The sequence below is a fragment of the Panonychus citri genome, unplaced genomic scaffold (genome assembly GCF_014898815.1).
Source record: "Panonychus citri isolate SS breed McGregor unplaced genomic scaffold, ASM1489881v1 Contig00119, whole genome shotgun sequence".
NCBI classification, from domain to species: domain Eukaryota; kingdom Metazoa; phylum Arthropoda; class Arachnida; order Trombidiformes; family Tetranychidae; genus Panonychus; species Panonychus citri.
Genome location: NW_026515524.1, coordinates 74,729 through 94,226, shown reverse-complemented (window position 1 = coordinate 94,226; position 19,498 = coordinate 74,729). Strand labels below are relative to the sequence as shown.

General features: G+C 29.6%; 3 protein-coding genes and 1 pseudogene across 4 annotated transcripts; 1 reads left to right on the top strand and 3 right to left on the bottom strand.

The window, feature by feature from the left end:
* Window positions 1-9,050: 9,050 nt before the first annotated feature.
* LOC128390421 (peroxisomal biogenesis factor 3-like) lies at window positions 9,051-12,616 on the bottom strand. Of its 2 annotated transcripts, none has more exons than XM_053350136.1 (4): window positions 12,476-12,616; window positions 11,665-11,790; window positions 10,679-11,345; window positions 9,051-10,161 (listed from the first exon to the last, which is right to left on the bottom strand). In XM_053350136.1, exons 3-4 carry the CDS (start codon window positions 11,318-11,320, stop codon window positions 9,565-9,567), a joined length of 1,239 nt encoding a protein of 412 aa, XP_053206111.1. In that variant the 5' UTR covers window positions 11,321-11,345; window positions 11,665-11,790; window positions 12,476-12,616; the 3' UTR covers window positions 9,051-9,564. The 2 variants fall into 2 exon arrangements, with proteins under 2 accessions (XP_053206111.1, XP_053206112.1); XM_053350137.1 differs by lacking the exon at window positions 12,476-12,616 and adding an exon at window positions 12,068-12,376.
* Window positions 12,617-12,618: 2 nt separating this feature from the next.
* LOC128390420 (pleiotropic regulator 1-like) lies at window positions 12,619-14,329 on the top strand. The gene is made up of 2 exons (XM_053350135.1): window positions 12,619-13,017; window positions 13,109-14,329. Exons 1-2 carry the CDS (start codon window positions 12,786-12,788, stop codon window positions 14,206-14,208), a joined length of 1,332 nt encoding a protein of 443 aa, XP_053206110.1. The 5' UTR covers window positions 12,619-12,785; the 3' UTR covers window positions 14,209-14,329.
* LOC128390419 (nucleolar transcription factor 1-like) lies at window positions 14,280-17,093 on the bottom strand. The gene is made up of 2 exons (XM_053350134.1): window positions 15,132-17,093; window positions 14,280-15,050 (listed from the first exon to the last, which is right to left on the bottom strand). Exons 1-2 carry the CDS (start codon window positions 16,896-16,898, stop codon window positions 14,724-14,726), a joined length of 2,094 nt encoding a protein of 697 aa, XP_053206109.1. The 5' UTR covers window positions 16,899-17,093; the 3' UTR covers window positions 14,280-14,723.
* Window positions 17,094-17,224: 131 nt separating this feature from the next.
* On the bottom strand, window positions 17,225-18,535 carry LOC128390423 (uncharacterized; annotated as a pseudogene).
* Between the last annotated feature and the right edge of the window lie 963 nt (window positions 18,536-19,498).

Below are 19,498 nucleotides of genomic sequence, written 5' to 3'. Positions count from 1 at the left end.
ATTATCATTTGATTGATTATTTTCACTTGATTTCAATTCGGTTTTATATTAACTGTAACAATTTACAAATTGTAATCTTCAAGGGTCACACTTGCAACTGAATCAATTTAATTTGATTCACAGGTTAATAAATTAATAATATAAATATAATTATTGTAACAATTTATTAATAAATCAGATGAACAATTTTATCATTAAAATTGTTATTAGTAAACTTTTCTTGTGCTAATTGTAAATTGATTGTTGCAAATGATTATCGACGATTAAGAGTTGTATTTATGAATATTATTATCATGAAAGATGATGAAAGAAATTAATTAATTATGTTTTCATTATCATTTTAACAATTTACTTTATTCATGATTATGATTAATTTGATTTTGTTCTGATTTAACTTTGGAAAAACTTTAATCACTCTAATCAGGATGAAGGAACCACAGTTATATCATTGAGCCTCTGATACTGATTTTAAATGTATGATGATTAATTGATTGTAAAGATTAAGATGATGATGATGATGGTTAATGATTAAAGAATGAGAGACAATATTGTATAATATTTAAATATCACAATTTAATTGCTAATTAGAAGAGGATCTTTATCATTTTCCAGATTTAAATTTAATTCGCTGAGTAATTTAACTCCTCATCACTCCTACATTAGTAATAATATTTTAATTATCGTTAACATTTAATCACAATTATAATCATGATCATCTTTTTTTCCCTATGATTAACTAAATTTATATGCCACAATTGGATTTAGAGTTAAATTTAATACTTGAAATAGTGAATCAGATGATGATGATGATGATGATTATCAACTAATTACTATTAAGAATCTTAATTTTTCATTATCAATTCAATTTTGTGCACAATTAAAACCTACTCAAAATTTCAGACGTAATTAAGTGTTGATTAACTTTTTATTTTTAATCATTTCAATCTTAAATCATCGTTGAGTTTAGTGGTCATTAGATGATTATTTTAAATTTTAATCGTTCAAAATTTCCCGCCAAAAATTTCGCGACTGAAAAAAGTTTATGTTCAAAATGATCTTATCTTAATTGACATAATTAACTCAATCATTTGATGGTCACTTGATAAGAAGTTTAATGTTTATGACCAACTAATCATTGTAATCATTGAATTGATTGACAATTAACTTGTTACTGATTAGAATCAAGTGAAAAAATCAGTTAATTATGATTATAAACTCATTTTTTTGCTCATTGATCTTGTTAATTGTTAATCTTATTTGATGAAATAAACCAATTCAAAGGGTTCACTAATTGTTAAGTTAATTGTTCCCCTAATTCTCATGGTAAAATTAACAGTCTCATAATTAAAACAATTAGTTTGCTATGAGAATTAGAAACATAATCAATACCAATTAGTGAAATAAAGTTAATTGTTGTATGTGAATCGTATCAAAAGGTAAATCTAGTTAGTTAATCAAAGTGAATTAAAGGAGAAAAAATCAAATCATTTTTTAATAACTTAATCAATTTAATTCCAATCAACAGATAATTTTAGTTGATTAACTTTAAGCACAAATCTAATTAACAGAATCCAGAAAAAGATGATTAAAAAGAGAGAGAGAAAGTTAATTAATGATAGGAAGAGAAATTAAATTAACCATTTATAACAATTAACAATCAAATGATGATAAATATTAAATTATTGGTTCGGTGAACTCCTACAATCCTAAATTTAATCCAATTTAATTGTAACGCTTTTACCCTAAAGTTAAACGTTAATTAATAATCAATACCAATGACGATTAGTTTGCAATTAAATAAATCCCTTAATTGTTAAGCTAAACTAAGAAAACAAAAAGTTATTATTGTTTGTTAATTGTTACGATTAATAAGTTTCCTTCCTCAATATAATAATTATATAAATTTTAAAACCTTGGAGACAAATTGTTGATACAATTAACTTTAATAGTAACAAAAACTGTCCCTTCCAGCACAATTAACTTTCCAATTTTTTTCCCAAATTGTGACAATTAATATTTCCCCTTCCCTATTGATAAGTAAATGAAAAATTTAATATCATCAAAATAATTAACTAATAAGATTATTATTATTTATCAGAAAACTATTGATAGAAACTGAATGATTATCAAATTGATAATGACGATGATTAAAAAGACAACAAGACAATTAACCTTACGGGTCTTTGTTTTCATATCGCAACTTCAATTTGATTATTAATAGTTACAATCGATACTATGAATCGACGGAACAATGACCTGAACAATTGATCAAAGTGAAAGTGATTCAGTCAAATTAACAATTTATGTATATGATTTACTAATTGCTTGGATGTTGATTGAAACATTATCGTTGATTGTGACATGATTAGTTTACATTTCGTAAGTTCATCAAACTTTAAAAAAGTTTTTCGTGAGAAATGATTAACTGGTTAAATTGTTGTTATTATTATTAAATTAATATGTTTATTAAACGTTGATTGTTATGATTAACTATTTAATTATGAATATATGATTAGATGAAGGTGGAAATTTGAATTATTACCGTGATCACGATTAAATTATGTAAATAGTTGCTCAAACAATTAAGAAAATTTCGAGAAAGTTTTCTGGATATTTGAAAACTTTTTTCATTTCTTTTTCTCTCTTCTCTTTCACTATTTAACTGATTTACCTTAATTTAATTTGATTTTGATTATTAATTAAGTCACGAATGATATGAGATTTAATTTTTCAAACTGTCATTTGGTTTCAATTGTTTTTCTCGGTGGAAAATTAATTGCTTACTTTTGTTATTAGATTAATGATCATGATTCTCTTTGGTTATGTTTAATATTTGTTAAACACAATCATATAACTTAGTAACAACTACGACTCACGATTTTTATATGAAGACCTAAGAAAAACTTGATGTCGTTCAAACATAAAATTTTTTATTAATAGAAAGAACACAAAAGTCTGTAACAACAAAAAACGTAGATCAATGTCATAGGTCAGGGTCAAAAGTTATTAATTAATGAAAAAAGGGAGTTAAATTGATCGCATAGTTTTCCATGTAAAGATTATTCGGTGACAAGAGTAACAAATGTTAACCCATTGTGTATAATAATAATGATTAGATGCGAAACTAGCACAGATTACAAAGATAATCCTAAAATCAAGAAGTTATAATTATTAGTTAAAATTAGATGGTTCTTTATGAGTTAATCCACTAGATTAAAATTTTTGATAATAACACTATAAGTTATAATAATAAAGTAATATAATAAAATGGTAGATAAAAGGAGTAAAACAAAAGATAAAGAGTGGAAGACTGATCAACCGGAGGAAATTGACAATAATCACGAATAGGCAATATGAAAGAGTCGACAATTAAATTTGGAGATCAAAATGATGATCAAACAAACATTGACCAAACCAAACATATTTCTAATTTTTTATTACACCGGATGAACTTTTCTTACAATCTATTTCATCAGTAGAAAGGAAGAAAGAAAAAAGGCGCGATAGAGAGAGATAAGAATAGTTTCAACTACGTCAATATATCGCATTATCATTTATGAGAGATAAATAAGAATATAACAGCCACCTAAAGATTTCTGTTTCTTGTATCATCTGACTTATACCTCATCATGGAAAGTTCTATCAGAATTTTTTGTTGTGAAGTTGAAGAGAGAGATAAATCAATAAATTATGACGGACAGGACAATGAAAGGGGAAGAGAAAGAAAAAGCATCAGATTAATATAAGTTTTGAATATAGCAACTTTCACGCATCGGGAATTCAAAACTTCTAGTGATTAATCTAAGTGTTGATCACTTTATTTAACCTTAGATTCATACAATACCCATATACCAATTAGCCCTTTTGACCAAAAACAAGCCAGAAAAGATTACATTCATGAATCAGATTTCTAAAATTGACTCAAAAAGTGATTATATTGACTGGATGATTTTACTTTTCAAAATAAATCTTAATTGTTAAACCAAAATTTTTGATTCGCTATTTTATGTTTTAAAATGTTTGACAGTTAGTTAATCATTTAGTTTATTAGTAATGACAAATCATCGGGTGTTACTTGATTAACCAATACAGTTTAATTACTTTCTGTTAATTTTTTGTTTTCTGGTTTCTCAATCAACAGAAAATTACAATTAAGGAGCTTTTTGACAATTTGATTTGATTTTTGGCTTTTCAATCAGTTTCTTAATTGTTAATTGTTTTTTCCTAATGATAAAGATTCAACATAGATAAATATTGATTATTATTATGGTTTTAATTTTAGTTACTAAATTGACAAATGATTAATTATCCGTTCACATAACTGAATCAGTTTAATCATTTGCTATTAAATAAACAACCTCACCTTAATTTTGGCATTAAGTTAATTATTGTAACTTGAATTACACACTGATTATGGTTTAGATTGTTAATCACAACTTTATGATTGTGATTTATATCAAATTTAACATCAAAATAATTTAGCTAATCCAGTGAATTAAACATTGTAACAATTAACTTGATGATCTTTACCAGAAAATGTATGTTAATGGATTTAATTTTTTCCTCTTTCTAAACCATTTAAATTTACTTGAGAAACTTAATTGCTCACAATTAACTTGATTGTGTATATGTGACTATTCAAATTCATGTCAAAGGTAATTAATTATTAGAAAATGTCAGAGTCAAATTAATTAACTTTTTCGGGTGAAAAGTTGAATTGATTTTTTCTTCTTATTGATTAACAATTTATGTTGTGTATGTGATTAAATTTGATTTAGTTAATTTAATCAGGATAATCATAGGTTGTTGTTTTCAACATTAATGTTGACAGAATTTCAAACTAAATTAGCTAATCATTGGAAAGGGTTTAATCAGGTTAAATTTTGGACCATCACAAATTGTCATTTCTATCAGAAAATTCAGCTTACAAATTTAATTATAACTAAATTTAATTAACTAAATTGCTATTGGAATTCACCAAAATAAAAGCAAATCAAGTTGATCAAGTCATTTCATCAAACGATCCAAGTAAATTAGTTGATTGCTCTAACCAACTGCCCTGCGATACCCTTAATTATTTGGACTTCCGATGATTTTAACAAGATGAAATTAACTGGATTAAGATGATGTTTAATTTCAATCTCTTACAATTTCAACAATTAAATTTCGATGTGTAATGAGATTTCCTTCCAGGAATTAAATGTTGCCTGTAATTAGCAATTAGGATTATTTCTGATAAAGACGCTGAAAACTGTGACAATCAACCAGAATTGATAACAATTTAACAGAATCCATTCAAGCAAATGCTTGATTGTAATAGTTAAGTGGCTACCAACTTGCGAGATTTGATCAGCGTTTAATTAGCTGTTAACTCATTGATTGTGGTTAAGATTTAGATTATTGAGATTTAAATCTAATGGTGATTGTGGCTCGTGATTATTAACAATTCAATTTAAACACAAATCAATGAAAACTATCAAAATAAACTCTCGTCAACAATTAACTTTGATGCCGTTTCTAATTGCTACTGTTAACTTGTTGATTAGATTGTTTTTCTGCTGTTGTTGTTAATCAAGATGATGATGAGAAAGCTAATCAATGGTTATCAAAGGTTAATTAAAACACGAAGTTGTTTAAATAATTGCTAAAGAAATCAAATCAAATGTAAAATAAAGGTTAACAATCAAGTCTAATTGTAGTATCAATATAATAACAAAAATCACAATTTTATCATCAAAAATCAAATTAAATTAAGTTTTCAAATGTTAAATCTAAAGGTTAATCAATACAATTGACAATTTAATCTTAATTGTAATGAATCCAGCAACATAACAAAGTGTTAATTATGAATGATGATCACAATCAACTGATTGATTAACCTTTAAGATTAATTGTAATAAAATATAAATATTTAGATTGTATTACTAATAATAATTGTTGGTTTGGTTAAACTGATTTTATGTATCAATTTGTTTGATCACAATTAACAAATTGTAACAATTTAATTTAGTCAAAGAGGGATTTAAATTGTTCTGGATAAGCGTAACTTTAATTTTTAATTGTGATTAATTTTCCTGATCCTGGTTGAGCTGTTCATCAATACAATATTATGTGAATGCTTTTTAAAATCCACACCCAAGTTTTAATCATAATTAAGAGGATCATCTTTAATCATCATTAACAATTAAAGATGAGGCAATGAGAGTGAGGATCAATAATTTAAACATATTAATAATCTTGAAAATAATATTAATCAACAGCAACAATCAATTGATTAGCATAACTTGCAAATCAATTGTAATACAATTTAGGTGTGGGACTTTATTAATATTTAAATTGTGATTAAAATGGTAACATAAACAATTTATTAAATTGATTATCAACACAAACTGGATTGATACACATTATTGAGGGATAATTATTGAATAATAATCAATGAGGATGTTGATTAACATCATCAATTGGTTGATGATTCCAGTTAAATTGTTAAACTAAATTAACTATAAAATTTCATGAAAAAAAAAGGTAAATTAAATCACGGATCTTTATTCAAAATGATTAACTTAATGATCAAGGTTAAAGGTGATAGTTAAATTAATCTAATATTAATTATGAATCTTAACTGTGTATCAATTGTTGGTAAGCAAGTTTTAAATTGTTATCGCTATTTGGTTAATTGTTGGACAAGAGATGAAGTGAATTAAAAAAAATTTCTTATTCACTTTGAACATTATGATTACATGAAATTGTTCATTGAGTTGATTAACTGGATTAAATGATTTTGATGAATGTTAAAGATTAAGACTTGAGGTAAACTAAATTAGTTAGAAGACAGAAAAATTAAAAATTGAATGATACTAATCAGTACATTATGATTATATTGTATAAGGAGATGATGATGATGATGATGATTTACTTGATTGTAATCATTAATTAATTAATTTAGGTTAATTCTGGTTTCAATTTTGCTAATGATTCCCTTTGGTGAGAGTTAATAGTTTATCCTTTCAAAATGATTAGTTGCCCTTTAGTTAATCAACTAATCATGTTCCTTGATAATGATAACCCATTGAGAGAAAACGTTGAACAATTAAATCAACCTTTTTCTCCGATTTAAATTGTTATTAAAATTAAAATGAAATTCTTGTTAATTGTATTCACTTATTGTAATATAATCATTTCAATCTTAATATTAACGAGGTTTTAAAATTCCCAAACAACAATTAAACTTTGCTCTCAAATCAATTGAGATCCAACTAAATGACGATTAAGATAATTGTTAATGATTAGTTAAATCACTGAGAACGGACAATTAATCGTTACAATTAATAATCACTTTGAGCTGTTTATGTTTTGTTGTTTTTTTTTCACAATTTTGTTTTTCTTTTTAATAATCAAATGATGATGGTAATTTTAATTATGATGATGAATTAAATTGCTCAGCCTGATGGTGATGATGATGATACAATTTAGTTAATCAAAACAATTTAATGTGTTACCTGTGTAATAGTTAAATCCCTTTGAGCGGCCAAATAATCATGTTACAATTAGATTATTGATCTTCACCTAAATTCATTTAAAGAGTTAACCCTTTTTTGTTTTGTTCATTTAATTTGATTTTTTACTTTTTCGCAATTCCAAACAATTAACCCTTTACCATGTTAACAGTTTACTTTTTAATTCAGTTCACAGTAACACAAGTTTAATCAGATCAAACAACAATCAAATTAACAACCAAAGTAAGAAAACAATTAAAGCCCAACCCGAAGTCACAATAATTTTGTTTTTTTCTGCTCGTTGAAACTTAACTTAGGCCTCGATTAATATTATTAATTGTTGTTAGTTAACTAATTCCCAGAATAATTAAAAGGGATCAAGATAATGATTAGGATGAAACTTTCCAATTTGTCATTGAACAACCAAATTAATTTTAATTGTTATGGGAATTGCGAATCTTTTCAACTATTAATTGTTCAATAAGTTGATGTCTGTTCGGGTTAACAATCAATTCTTACTAGATGATTAATATTATGCTGATTAAAGGGAGTGGAGGTTGAGAATTAGATTGATAAATGATTAAGTAAACGAGGTTACAATTAGGATAATTTAGAGATTAGTTAAACTTGTGGCTTAATTGTTTCTAATCCTTGTGGTAACTTTTTCCAATTCAAGGGTATTGTAACAATTTACCTGAACAATTAACCGATTCAATAAGAAATCAATCTGATTGTTTGGTTGTTATTTACATCCGCTTTTTAATTGATTAACCAATTGATTAAGAGATGTTAATCAACTAATTAGTTGATGAAAATTTAATAATAGATGTTGATGTTTAGATTGATTTAAAATTGAATTTTTTTCCCTCAAAATTTTGTGTTTAATGTCAAATCAATTTGATTGATTGATTGTTTATCGCTTCCTTCATCTTTATTTCCTTGATTGTTAACAATTAATAAATCGTGATTATTTGATTTGTGAGGAAACAGTTGATGATGGATTCAAATTTTGACCACAATTAAGATGAGTGGGTGATGAAGTCAAAACAAAACGTTCAAGATTTAATGATGATAACAAGTTAATCTAATTAAATCAATTTAAGCTTCTGAATTTTTTGTGCAATTTAATTGTAACAATTAAACTGAAACTCGAATCGCCATCTATTGAATTAGTTAAATATTATAACCTTAAACCGGTAATTGTTAAGTCTTAATATTACATGTAACATGCCAGTTAATTAAAATCACAATCAAGAGTCACGAAAATAAAAGTAACTTAATTGTTCCCGTATGAATATCCATGAGATAAGATTAAAGTTAATTATCTTACAACAGTTAATTGTAAAATAGTCTTAATTTTTCACCAAACGGGAAAATACCCTAAGTAGATTGTTAAAATTAACGAAAATTTTAAATTGTTGTTAATTTGACAGTGAAAAATGAAATTGAAAAAAATTTGTTCCACTCATTTCCTCAATTGAATTAATTTTGTTCAATTAACGACCAATATCACAATGTGACCATTTAATGACAATCAGTCTGTTTTGTGTGAAATTAAATTAAATCATTTTATATAAAATGTCCGCTGGATTAAATAATAAAAAGAACCCAAAACAACAATTTAACAGCGAAATCAGGTAAGGTGATCACTTGGTGCATTGTTAATGAACAATTAAGCAGATTCATAGATAATTTTTGATCATTAAACTGAAGGTAAAGTTAGAAAGTGAATCGATTAGGTTTTGATTGATTCTGTAGATTGAGAACTGATTGTTGTGGGTAATGATGAGAAGAGAATCCAATAAGTATATAAATTGTTAGTTTTTAGAAGAAGAGAAAAAAACAAAATTGGTAACAAGAGTTGAGAAAATAATTAGCTTAGTTGAAGATTCTGATTGTTTGTTGTGGAAACCATCAATACGATTGCCGGAATCAGCTGATGGTGATGAGCATGATAAAAATAAAGGATAAGGAAACAGAATATGTGACATTGCGATTGATATTGAGGTACAGGGAGAGTGACCAAAATTTGTGATGTGATAACGGCGATGAAATTGAAAGTGTATAATTAACTTTTCTGTACACTGTCCCCACTGAAAGATTCATAGACATTGGCAGAGAAACAATTGATCACATCGGTACAAAGAAGATGTCGAACCAGGGAAAGTGCTTCATCGGATGATTTACCTCTCTCTTTAAGGGTATTATTCAGAGGTGGTAAAAGTTTAGCAAAGGGAACACTTTGAGTGTGTGGATTCTTGAAACCATTGTTGGTTTCAATTCCAGGATCAGAATCGATACGAAGAAAACAACCAACCAATAGATCCATCATGATTGAATAGCCTACATCGATTGTTGAATTGATTACTTTCTTAAAATCTTCACTTTCAAGAAGATCTTCAGTTTCGATGAGCATATTTTGAATGATTGCCATGTCTTTAGCGGATAAATTATGAATTGGAATGGTGGAAGACGAGGAGAAAGTTGAATTGGATGAGGTTGATGAGGCAGAGGATGAGGATGCTTCTGGTGTTGGTGAGGTTTGACCATTGGGAGTGGATGTTGCCGGTGGATCATTCAATCGTGCATGATTACTGGTGGTAACCAAATATTGGCTAATTTTAAAATCAGGGGAATTCATGAAGAAATTCATGTTTGCTTTTATCTGAAAGAAACAAAAAAGAAAAGGTGAGAAATAATATCAATGAATAAAATAAGGAAATTGACAGGTAAACATCAATTTCTGTAGGAAGAAGTGATTTCCTTTTTTTTACAACTTAGATTGGAAATAAATCATTTACATGTGAAAGCAAACACAGGATGAAACAATCAAATCTATTGTTTGTCTATCAACACAAAACAATTCTTGATACCTTAATGATTAACCATAGCGGTTGACATATGTATTATCAGGTAATCTCAGGTATACTTTGAGGTTATCTCTTCATCTTCTCAATGTGACCTGACAAGTTGCTTGAGTACATTGAATTGAATGGAGATTCTCAATAAGAAAACAAGTATTTTTTTTCATCTACAATTTAGCATTTTGTGATTTCTTCAATAGCTTTTATCCATCTTCTTTTTTTTAAATTCGTCTACTTTTTGATGAAATAATTTCCTCATGATCGTCATGTTTCATGTGAAATCCATTGAAATTTAAAATAATCGGTCAATCAACCAACCTTGTCAAACATTTCTTTCAAATTGGTTAATTCAATCCTTTCCTTTAAACTAATTGATCCAACTGCTTGGATAACTGATTCCTGGATGGGTTGAATTAATTTCTGTATTCCTTGGGTGAAAAAGGTTTCCAATAGAGATAAATAATACATTTGAATATTTTTGTTAATTATTCCTGGAGTTGTACCATTTTTACAACAATCAACATAAAGATAACCGGCAATCAGGCTTAATTGAATACGAGAGAAACAAACAAACAGGGAGAGAGAGTAAATTTCCGAGGTTATCCGAGTGATGATACGAATCTTCAATTCCTCCCAAAGTAATAATTTCTCCTCCGATGATGCACTTGACTTTAATTTATCCAAAAGTGTTTCACAATTAAGTAGATTATCCAAAACAGAGAGAGCCCGAGGTGTTAAATTGATGACCGTAGTGTTACAGGTTTGAATTGTATTGTCAAAGTGCATCTCCTTTTTCCGAACCTCGGAAACAAAATCTTTAACCGATGAATTTTCCCAATTACGTTCAACAGCAGACAAATAACGATTGAGAACAACAAAACCACCTACAACCCCAGAGGCGACCATTAATTTACCTTTATGACGTTTAATCCATTGCCAACCTGAAGAGATGAAGCTCATGTTTTAAGATGATGTGGATAAAAAGCTAAAGAAAGAATAGTAATTTGGATACAAAATAGAAAAAAAAAGAAAATACAAAAACAAAACAATTAGCTTCTTTCCCAGTATCCAAAGATTATAAATCCTTGGCAAAAATATACACAAGGAATCACTGTTAATTGTTATGGTAGAATTGAGGTAAATTAACTGATGAAAGGGACACAATTGATGATAATATTGATGATGAAGATGAAGATGATGATGACACACAATAAACAAGAAACGTTCTCAAATTGGATAATGTTGTCACTCAAGTGGATAACAAGGAAAGTTGATTAACAACTTGTTCATAAACAAGAACTTACCTTTTTTTTCAGCGGGTCAAATAAAGAATTGAAATTGATGGCGAATATTTTGTGAATCAAGAATAGATGAGCAGAGAATTTTTGATTCAATTCGATTTAGAATAATAAAAATTATTCTATTCTATTCTGTAAGAGACAAGATTCCAAGGCGTTGGAAAAGAAACAGGAACAACATGGAAGGAGAGAAGAAAAGAAAAGAGATTTAAGAGAAGAGAAAAATGAGAAAAGAAAGAAAATCAAATGAACACAAAGGAAAAACAAGTTAAGAGAATTGGATAATTAAGGCCTAAGATGATTATTCAACATTGATTCGGTTGTTGTTTTTGTTGATTAACAATCAACATGAACAAACAAAGAGAAATCCTCTTTCACTATTATATTGATGTTCCAACAGTTGGGTTACCATTTAAATTGTGTAGACTGATTTACATTTAAATCATGGTGATTGGAAAGAAATTATCACAATTAAGGATAGTAATTGTTGATTGTTGATGGTTGACAAATTTCACGGATTAGGGAATTTTGTTTAACCAGATTTCCTTGGTGGTGGTGAATGAGTAATAATAATAATACTAAATGATTGGTATGTTTGTCTCTCAATACAAGTCAATTATTGTTAATCATTGATTAACCTTGAAATTAGAAAACAAGAGAAAGAGAAAGAGAAAAGCCTAAATTGTAATTAACATGGTGAATTAATATTCTCCATCCAGTATAACAATTAAAGAGTGTTAATAATCAATAGGAAAGAAACAACAAGAAACAAGAAACATAAATGGAAAATCAAATTATAAATGTTAACCCAACTTACCTTTTATTCATTACAATGGATTAGACCAATTCAAGTGAAACTGTAACTCTGTTTAATAGATTTCCAATAAAAATTAATCGGTGAAAACAGTAATTTAAATAGAAACAATTTGTTCTTCCAATTGATTAATTGTTCAAATTGTTTGTTCTTCAAATGGAATCACAATAAAAATAAGAGAATTGAAAATTCCGCTTGAAACATATGATCTCTTTCTTTGAGAAAGAAAGAGTGAGAAAAACGAGGAATTAGAATTGACAATTTGAGAATAGAATTTGTTTTTTTCTGTTAATTGTGTTTTTCCTTCTTAATTATGGTTCCTCAGAGATTAATTTTTCGATCTATTAAAAGAAGTCATGATCTTTTCGTCAATGATCAGGGTTGTGTTCCAGCTGAAGATCCTCAAGCTGATAAAATAAGTAAATCTATCAGAGCGGTTGACCAATATGGACCCATCATTGATTTGGTTGATTTAAAGACTCCAAACAAATTAAAAGATTTCTCTTCACCTTCTAAATCTTCAATTATCAATTCATCACATTCTCGTAAGTTAATTGTTTGGTTGTTAATTTTGTTTTCTTTTCATCGTCTAATTGGTTCTTTGTATTTGCTTTCTTTCCCTCTTATTTTTTTTAGAATCACTGGTTCTTCATAGTAAACAAAATGAATCACCGATCATGGATCAGAATAATCAAAAATCGGTTGTCTTATCTTCTGGTGGTGTTATTATCCCTCGTAAGGCACCGGTTATGCCGAAACCTCAATGGCATGCACCATGGAAATTAGCTCGGGTTATTAGTGGTCACACGGGATGGGTTAGGTGTTTAGCAATTGATCCGGCAAATGAATGGTTTGCTTCTGGTTCAACTGATAGATTGATCAAAATTTGGGATTTAGCCAAAGGAACACTTAAGTTAACACTTACCGGTCATATTTCACCAGTTCGCGGGTTGGCCATCAGTTCACGACAACCTTACCTTTTCTCATGTGGTGAGGATAAAATGGTTAAATGTTGGGATCTCGAATATAATAAAGTAATCCGACATTATCATGGACATTTAAGTGCCGTTTATGCAATTGCTTTACATCCTGATATTGATATTCTGGTAACTGGAGGTCGAGATAAAGTTGGCCGTCTCTGGGATATGAGGACTAAAGCTCAAATTCATTCATTAAGTGGCCATGATGATACAATTGCTTCAATTCAATCTCAAACAGCTGATCCTCAGGTAATCACAGGATCTCATGATAGTACAATCAGATTATGGGACATTGTTGCCGGTAAAACAATGGTCACTTTAACTCACCATAAGAAAAGTGTTCGTGCTCTTCAATTTCATCCAACATATAACATGTTTGTCTCTGGTGCTCCCGATAATATTAAACAATGGCTTTGCCCTGAAGGACAATTTAGCCAAAATTTAAGTGGACACAATAGTGTTAATTGTTTAGCAGTAAATGAAGATGATGTTCTAGTTTCGGGAGGTAATGATGGTTCCCTTTTCTTCTGGGATTGGAAGACTGGTTATAATTTCCAGAAGATTAAATCAATTCCTCAACCTGGTTCCATGGAATCGGACAATGCCCTGTTCGCATGTACCTTTGACAAGAGCGGCTCTCGATTCATTACCGGCGAATGTGATAAAACCATCAAAATGTACAAAGTGGACGAAGAAGCGACCGAAGAAACTTTCCCGATCAACTGGAGACCCGGAATTTTCCGGCGAACCTTGTAAACTAATATTTTTTTAATTCTCTGCTTTTGATTGTGATTTTTTTTGTTCATTACTCGAAACAAAAAAAAAGATTCAATTTCAAATAATTTCATTTAATAAATTTTAAATAATGATCAAAAAACACAGCATTCAAATAACTTTGTCTTCTTTTGACATGCTAAATATATTGATATTCAATCAGACTCCAATTAAGAGATATTAGTTAAAGAAGGATAAGAAAGGTGGGAATAAATTTGAGAAAATTAATGAATTGATTAATTATTGATTATGTGAGTTCTCCGCGACGTGTTTTGTGATTGATTGTGTAATTTTAAATTGAAGAATGGTGAGTAGAAGGATAGTGGCGATGTTTGTTTGTTGTTGTTCTTTGTAAAAATAAAGATGATGAATATAAGATTAACATGTCGAGAGAGTAAAGAAGTAAACAAAACTCAGCTGGTCCAATTTTCGTTTATGAGCTTTACTTTTGTTTCACTAATCATTTCGTCGATATCAGAGTTTTTCATCTTTCCTTTTTAGATTCGAGATTTTTTTGTTGCTGGTTCTCTGTTCTCATTATCAGAACTGTCCTCAGAGTCTTCAGACTCATTCTCGTCTTCTTCTTCGTCTTCATCTTCCTCCTCTTCTTCTTCTTCCTCTTCTTCTTCTTCTTCTTCTTCCTCCTCCTCCTCTTCTTCCTCCTCTTCTTCTTCCTCTTTGTCCTCTTCTTCGTCAGAATCAACCTTTTCTTCTTGAACGGCAGCGACTTTATTGGGTCTACTTCTCTTCCGCTGACTACTTGCACTTGCTTCAGGTTTCTTGATATACTTTTCATAAAGAGCAAGTTCTTTAGCATTCAGTCCCTGAAAAATTTGAAAGAAAAGAATAGAAAATTAAATTATAGAGAGATCACGATTAATGAATTAAATAGAGAGGAAACTTACCTTGATAAAGGTTTGCAACTCTTTTTCATAATGTTCTTGCGCTTCTTTAACCTTTGATTCGTAAGTTAGTTTCTCTTTTTCAGTCAACACAGATTTCCAGAGACGTGAGACTTCAGCCATGCGTTTCTTAGGTTCGAAATTGCTCAATTGGGCCAACTTTTCAGTCAAAAATATCGAATATGGATTTTTAGGTGGGATTTTGGGTTGTCGTTTCTCTAAGATTCTAACCATATCAATTTCGACACTACTGAGACCTTCCAAACGATCATCTGATTTACCTTTCTTAACTGGAGCTTTTTTAATTGCTGAAGAAGAAGAAGCAGAAGCAGCATTAGTTAGATTTTCGACCATGCGATAATATTTCTCTTTCTTGTCCAATGACATTTCAGCCCATTCCTTGTTAATTTGACCAATCAGCTCTGTTTGACTTTTATTATGACTTCTTGCCTGTAAGGCAACAACTCTTTCTGCTTGGAAATAACACTGAGCGGCTGTTGAATTGTTCGCATCTTTTGCTAAATCTTCAACAGTAAGATTATGATTTGATGAACTACTTTTACTCTTTAATTTTTCACTTGGAGATTTGTATTTTTCTTCTGCAATAAATTGTTCTCTCTCATCGTCCGGTAAAGATGCAAGATAAGCTTCCATCTTTTCAACGTATTCTTTTTGTTTCTTTGTAACCTCTTGATTATACCGATTCTTTTCTTCAACCGGTAACTCTTTCCATTCCAGTGCAATGGCGGCCATTTTATCCCTCGCAGCAACGTCCGTCTTGTTTTTCAACATAATCTTAGAGTAAAGAGCATAACCTGAACAAGGAGGTTTCTCGGGTTTTCCATCATAACGTTGTTTTAAGTCCTTTTCCGCCTTATTTAGAACCTTGATAACTGGTGGCTCGAAGTCAGGGTGATTTTTTTTGTAGCTCTCCAATTCTTCGAGGTACCTTTTTTCATCGGCAATAGATTTTTTAATCCATTTCAAACGTTTCTTATCAGTCAGATCATGCCAAACTTTTCTCAGCTGTTCTAAATTATCTTTTTTAGAAAAATCAACATCCTCAGGCTCCTTTGAATCAATTCGATCTTTTGTTTTTTTCTGTAAAAATATTTGGAATGGTGTCTTGGGCCGAACGGGTCCAGGATAACTTTGCTTCGGAAAATGATTACTTAAATCGATCTCAGGGTGTAGTCTTTTAAACTCTTCCATTTTATGCTTATATTCATCGTTTTCTTGATCAAAGGCTTGCTTGTATTTAGCCTTCTTTTTCTCAGATAATTCTCGGTAAGAAGCAGCCAGAGCTTTAGCCATTTCAACGACAGATGTTGAATCTGGATTTTTCTTTGCGAAACGAGCCCTTTTCTCCATAAAATATCGTAAAAAGGGAGATAATGGTTTCTTAGGTAATCCAGGGTGACGAGTTTTCTTATTAAGTGAAGCATTATTATAAGGATTCTTGGCCCAATCTCTTGCATCGCCAACAACTTCACCCAAAGTCCGATATCTTCTGATCCTGGTTGAAACCAAATCCCATTGAGTTTTACAATCATCGGCAGTATATTCACCAAACTTAATATCTTCCCAATTAAGTTTCTTAGCCGTCGTTGAATATTTAGCAGTATCATTTTTAGGCATATTGGCCTGAATATTTTCCAACAATTGTTGAACATCTTGTGAGGGCCAAATCAGTTTGGCAACAACTTCCTCAGCTTCAACCTCTTCACCCTCTTCAATGGGTAAATCACCAGAATCACTCTGAGGAATCATGTTACTTTTGTTTTCTTTTGATCCAACGAAAGAATAAAAAAAGAACCAAATCAAACTTTCACACGAACACAATCAAGATTAAAAACCAAGATATTGATCACTTTGAACAAATAAATAAAACAAAGAATAAAAAACCGACAATTTACTTAATTAGAAAAATTAACTTTTTCTCTTTCTCTTTCTCTCTCTTTGTAACTTCCTTTTCTTCTTATAGGTTTGTTATGATCTCTGAAGAGAAATCGATAGTATCGGTTATCATCGATACATCGAATTCTAATTTTCTCTTTTTGAAAAAATTGATTAACAATTTAATTTGCTTTCGAATGTTTTTCTCTTGCATTTTTCTTTAATAAATAGAAATTAAAATGTAAAAGATTTAAAGTTTTAAGGTGATTAATTGTGAGATGAAGTTCCAGTGACCCATGAGAAGGAAAATCAATCCATTTATGTGTTGATTTAGTTGGAATATTTTGTTAATCCTTTTATTAGTTTGATGAGTTGATCGTTTTGATGTTTTTTTGAATAAGTTATTTGTTTTTTGTTGTTGTTGTTGTGATTTTGATTATGTTTTTATGAGGTTAGTTTGTTCATTATTGAGAGGAAGGTTTGAACCAATGTTTTGTTGGTGAAATCTACATTCTGTGATTCATTTTCAACAAAAATCTAACCGCTTTTGGTGATTTTCGTCTACAAGTGACAAAATCAGGAAATGTACTACAAACAAGTGTAAGAAAATCGTCTAATCCCTCGGTTAATCTATCGTGCATGTAACCCGAAATATCTAGTGTACTGTTACTTGGACATTTGGGTGATTCTAAAGATTTAGAATCTTCAAGAACCTTCCTTGTGGCACAGCAAAGAGCGGGAATCATTTGAGCTTCGGTGGCGTTTTCTTTGATCATAGACAAGGAGTTTAAGTAAATGGCTTCATTGGTTCGCAATTTTTGTGCATAATCTTCATCGATACACTGGTAGTACTTGAAAATTTCTATGAAAACAAAAAGAAAAGATAATCCCAACAACTGAATCTAATCAAAAAGAAATAGACAACAATTACCTGGATCTTTGGTTCCACAAGCCGCTTTCAAAACCCTTCGTTGGCCATAACCAAAAATGAGAATCACTTGTGTTAAAAATGGTGGTAAACAAGGAGCTACTTTAACTATCGTCGGTATCAATGTTTTATAAGGCCTATTAGGGACCAATCGTCGAAGAGATTAAACAATTTAGTAAATTTTCCAAGCATTCATCTTCCTCGTCTTACCTGCAGTATAAATCTCTGGTCGTTTCGTTGACCGGAAAAAGTGGACTGTCTCTCATGTGAAGAATATCCTTAACCGTCAGATCAATCTGATTAAGAAGCTCTGGACATTTGGTATCATCTGGACAAAAGGTGACACAGAAAAAGTGACACATTGGCAGAAAAGAAAAGAAATTGTTGTAAAATTAATTCCTTGCAATTAGTAAGATGATGATGGTTATACTCACTGGTGACAAAGAAACAACTAATTATTTTACAATTGAGACAAAGGATTAACCAAAGGAAAAGATAATTATTTGAATACATGGTTCACTTGATCGAGTTATATTTTCACCAATTTGAAACAAAATTGACACAAAATCATCACAAGTTAAACGCTCACAATCAAACAAAGATTATCAATGAAATTTCACAATTAACATCATCTAAGTTTTGGGTCGATTTTTCGATTTCTCCCTCCTCCTTTTCTCTTCCTTAATTTTGTTTTCTTTAAATTCTAAATGTCTTTCTCTCTCTCTCAATTTAATTTCTCTTGATTGTTATGGGGTATTTTTCTTGTGCTTGGATCGCCTAAGGCAAGCATAATAAAAATTACACTCTAATGACAAGGGTAAATTAACTGTAATTTTCCAATGCAATGAAAGTCACTTTAAATTCATTGATTGAGAGCTAATTCATGACCATGATTTAAGTGATTACTTTAATTGTCCTTGGAATGGGTTAGATTGTTATTCTTAAACTAATGGATTACGGAAGAAGATTAAATTGCAAGAGAGATGCATTAAATTGTTCATATTACAATTGTAATAATATATCTAATTGTAAAAAACTAGGGAAAATGTTCCAACAACAATTACAATTGATTCTACATCCACATGATAACAACAACAATTTAAATCATTATCCAATAATTTATGATATTATTTTCTCAAGAGTTTAAAAGTAGTTATAAAAAGTCTTCTCTGGCCCCTTTTCCTTTTTCTTTCTCTTTCTTTTAAACGAGAATTTCTACCACTTTTACCTCTTTCTTTTTCCTTTCTTTTTTCTCTTTCTTTTTCTCTTTCTTTTTCTCTGTCTATTTAGTTAAAGGTCACAAACCCATGTCAAAAGTTTAAATTCATTATATATATTTATCCCATCATTTTCTATTATATAAAGGATTGGATGTTTGAATCATTAACATATAATGTATTCTGTTTATTTAAAACACCCTTTTACCATGGTGGTCAGTGGACCAACTGGTTGTGGTAAAACATTTTGGGTACAACAACTTATCAAAAACGCTTTATTTGCATCTCATCCATCACCACAACATATTTATTACTTATATGGAGAATAT

Bases quoted from the DNA above. Each gene is read 5' to 3' on its own strand.
- LOC128390421 (XM_053350136.1), bottom strand. From the start codon at position 11,320: ATGAGCTTCATCTCTTCAGGTTGGCAATGGATTAAACGTCATAAAGGT. The intron at 10,162-10,678 runs GTTGGTTGATTG...TGTTTCTTTCAG, and splicing joins TGAAAGAAATGTTTGACAAG to ATAAAAGCAAACATGAATTT.
- LOC128390420 (XM_053350135.1), top strand. From the start codon at position 12,786: ATGGTTCCTCAGAGATTAATTTTTCGATCTATTAAAAGAAGTCATGAT. The intron at 13,018-13,108 runs GTAAGTTAATTG...TATTTTTTTTAG, and splicing joins TATCAATTCATCACATTCTC to AATCACTGGTTCTTCATAGT.
- LOC128390419 (XM_053350134.1), bottom strand. From the start codon at position 16,898: ATGATTCCTCAGAGTGATTCTGGTGATTTACCCATTGAAGAGGGTGAA. The intron at 15,051-15,131 runs GTAAGTTTCCTC...CAAATTTTTCAG, and splicing joins AGTTGCAAACCTTTATCAAG to GGACTGAATGCTAAAGAACT.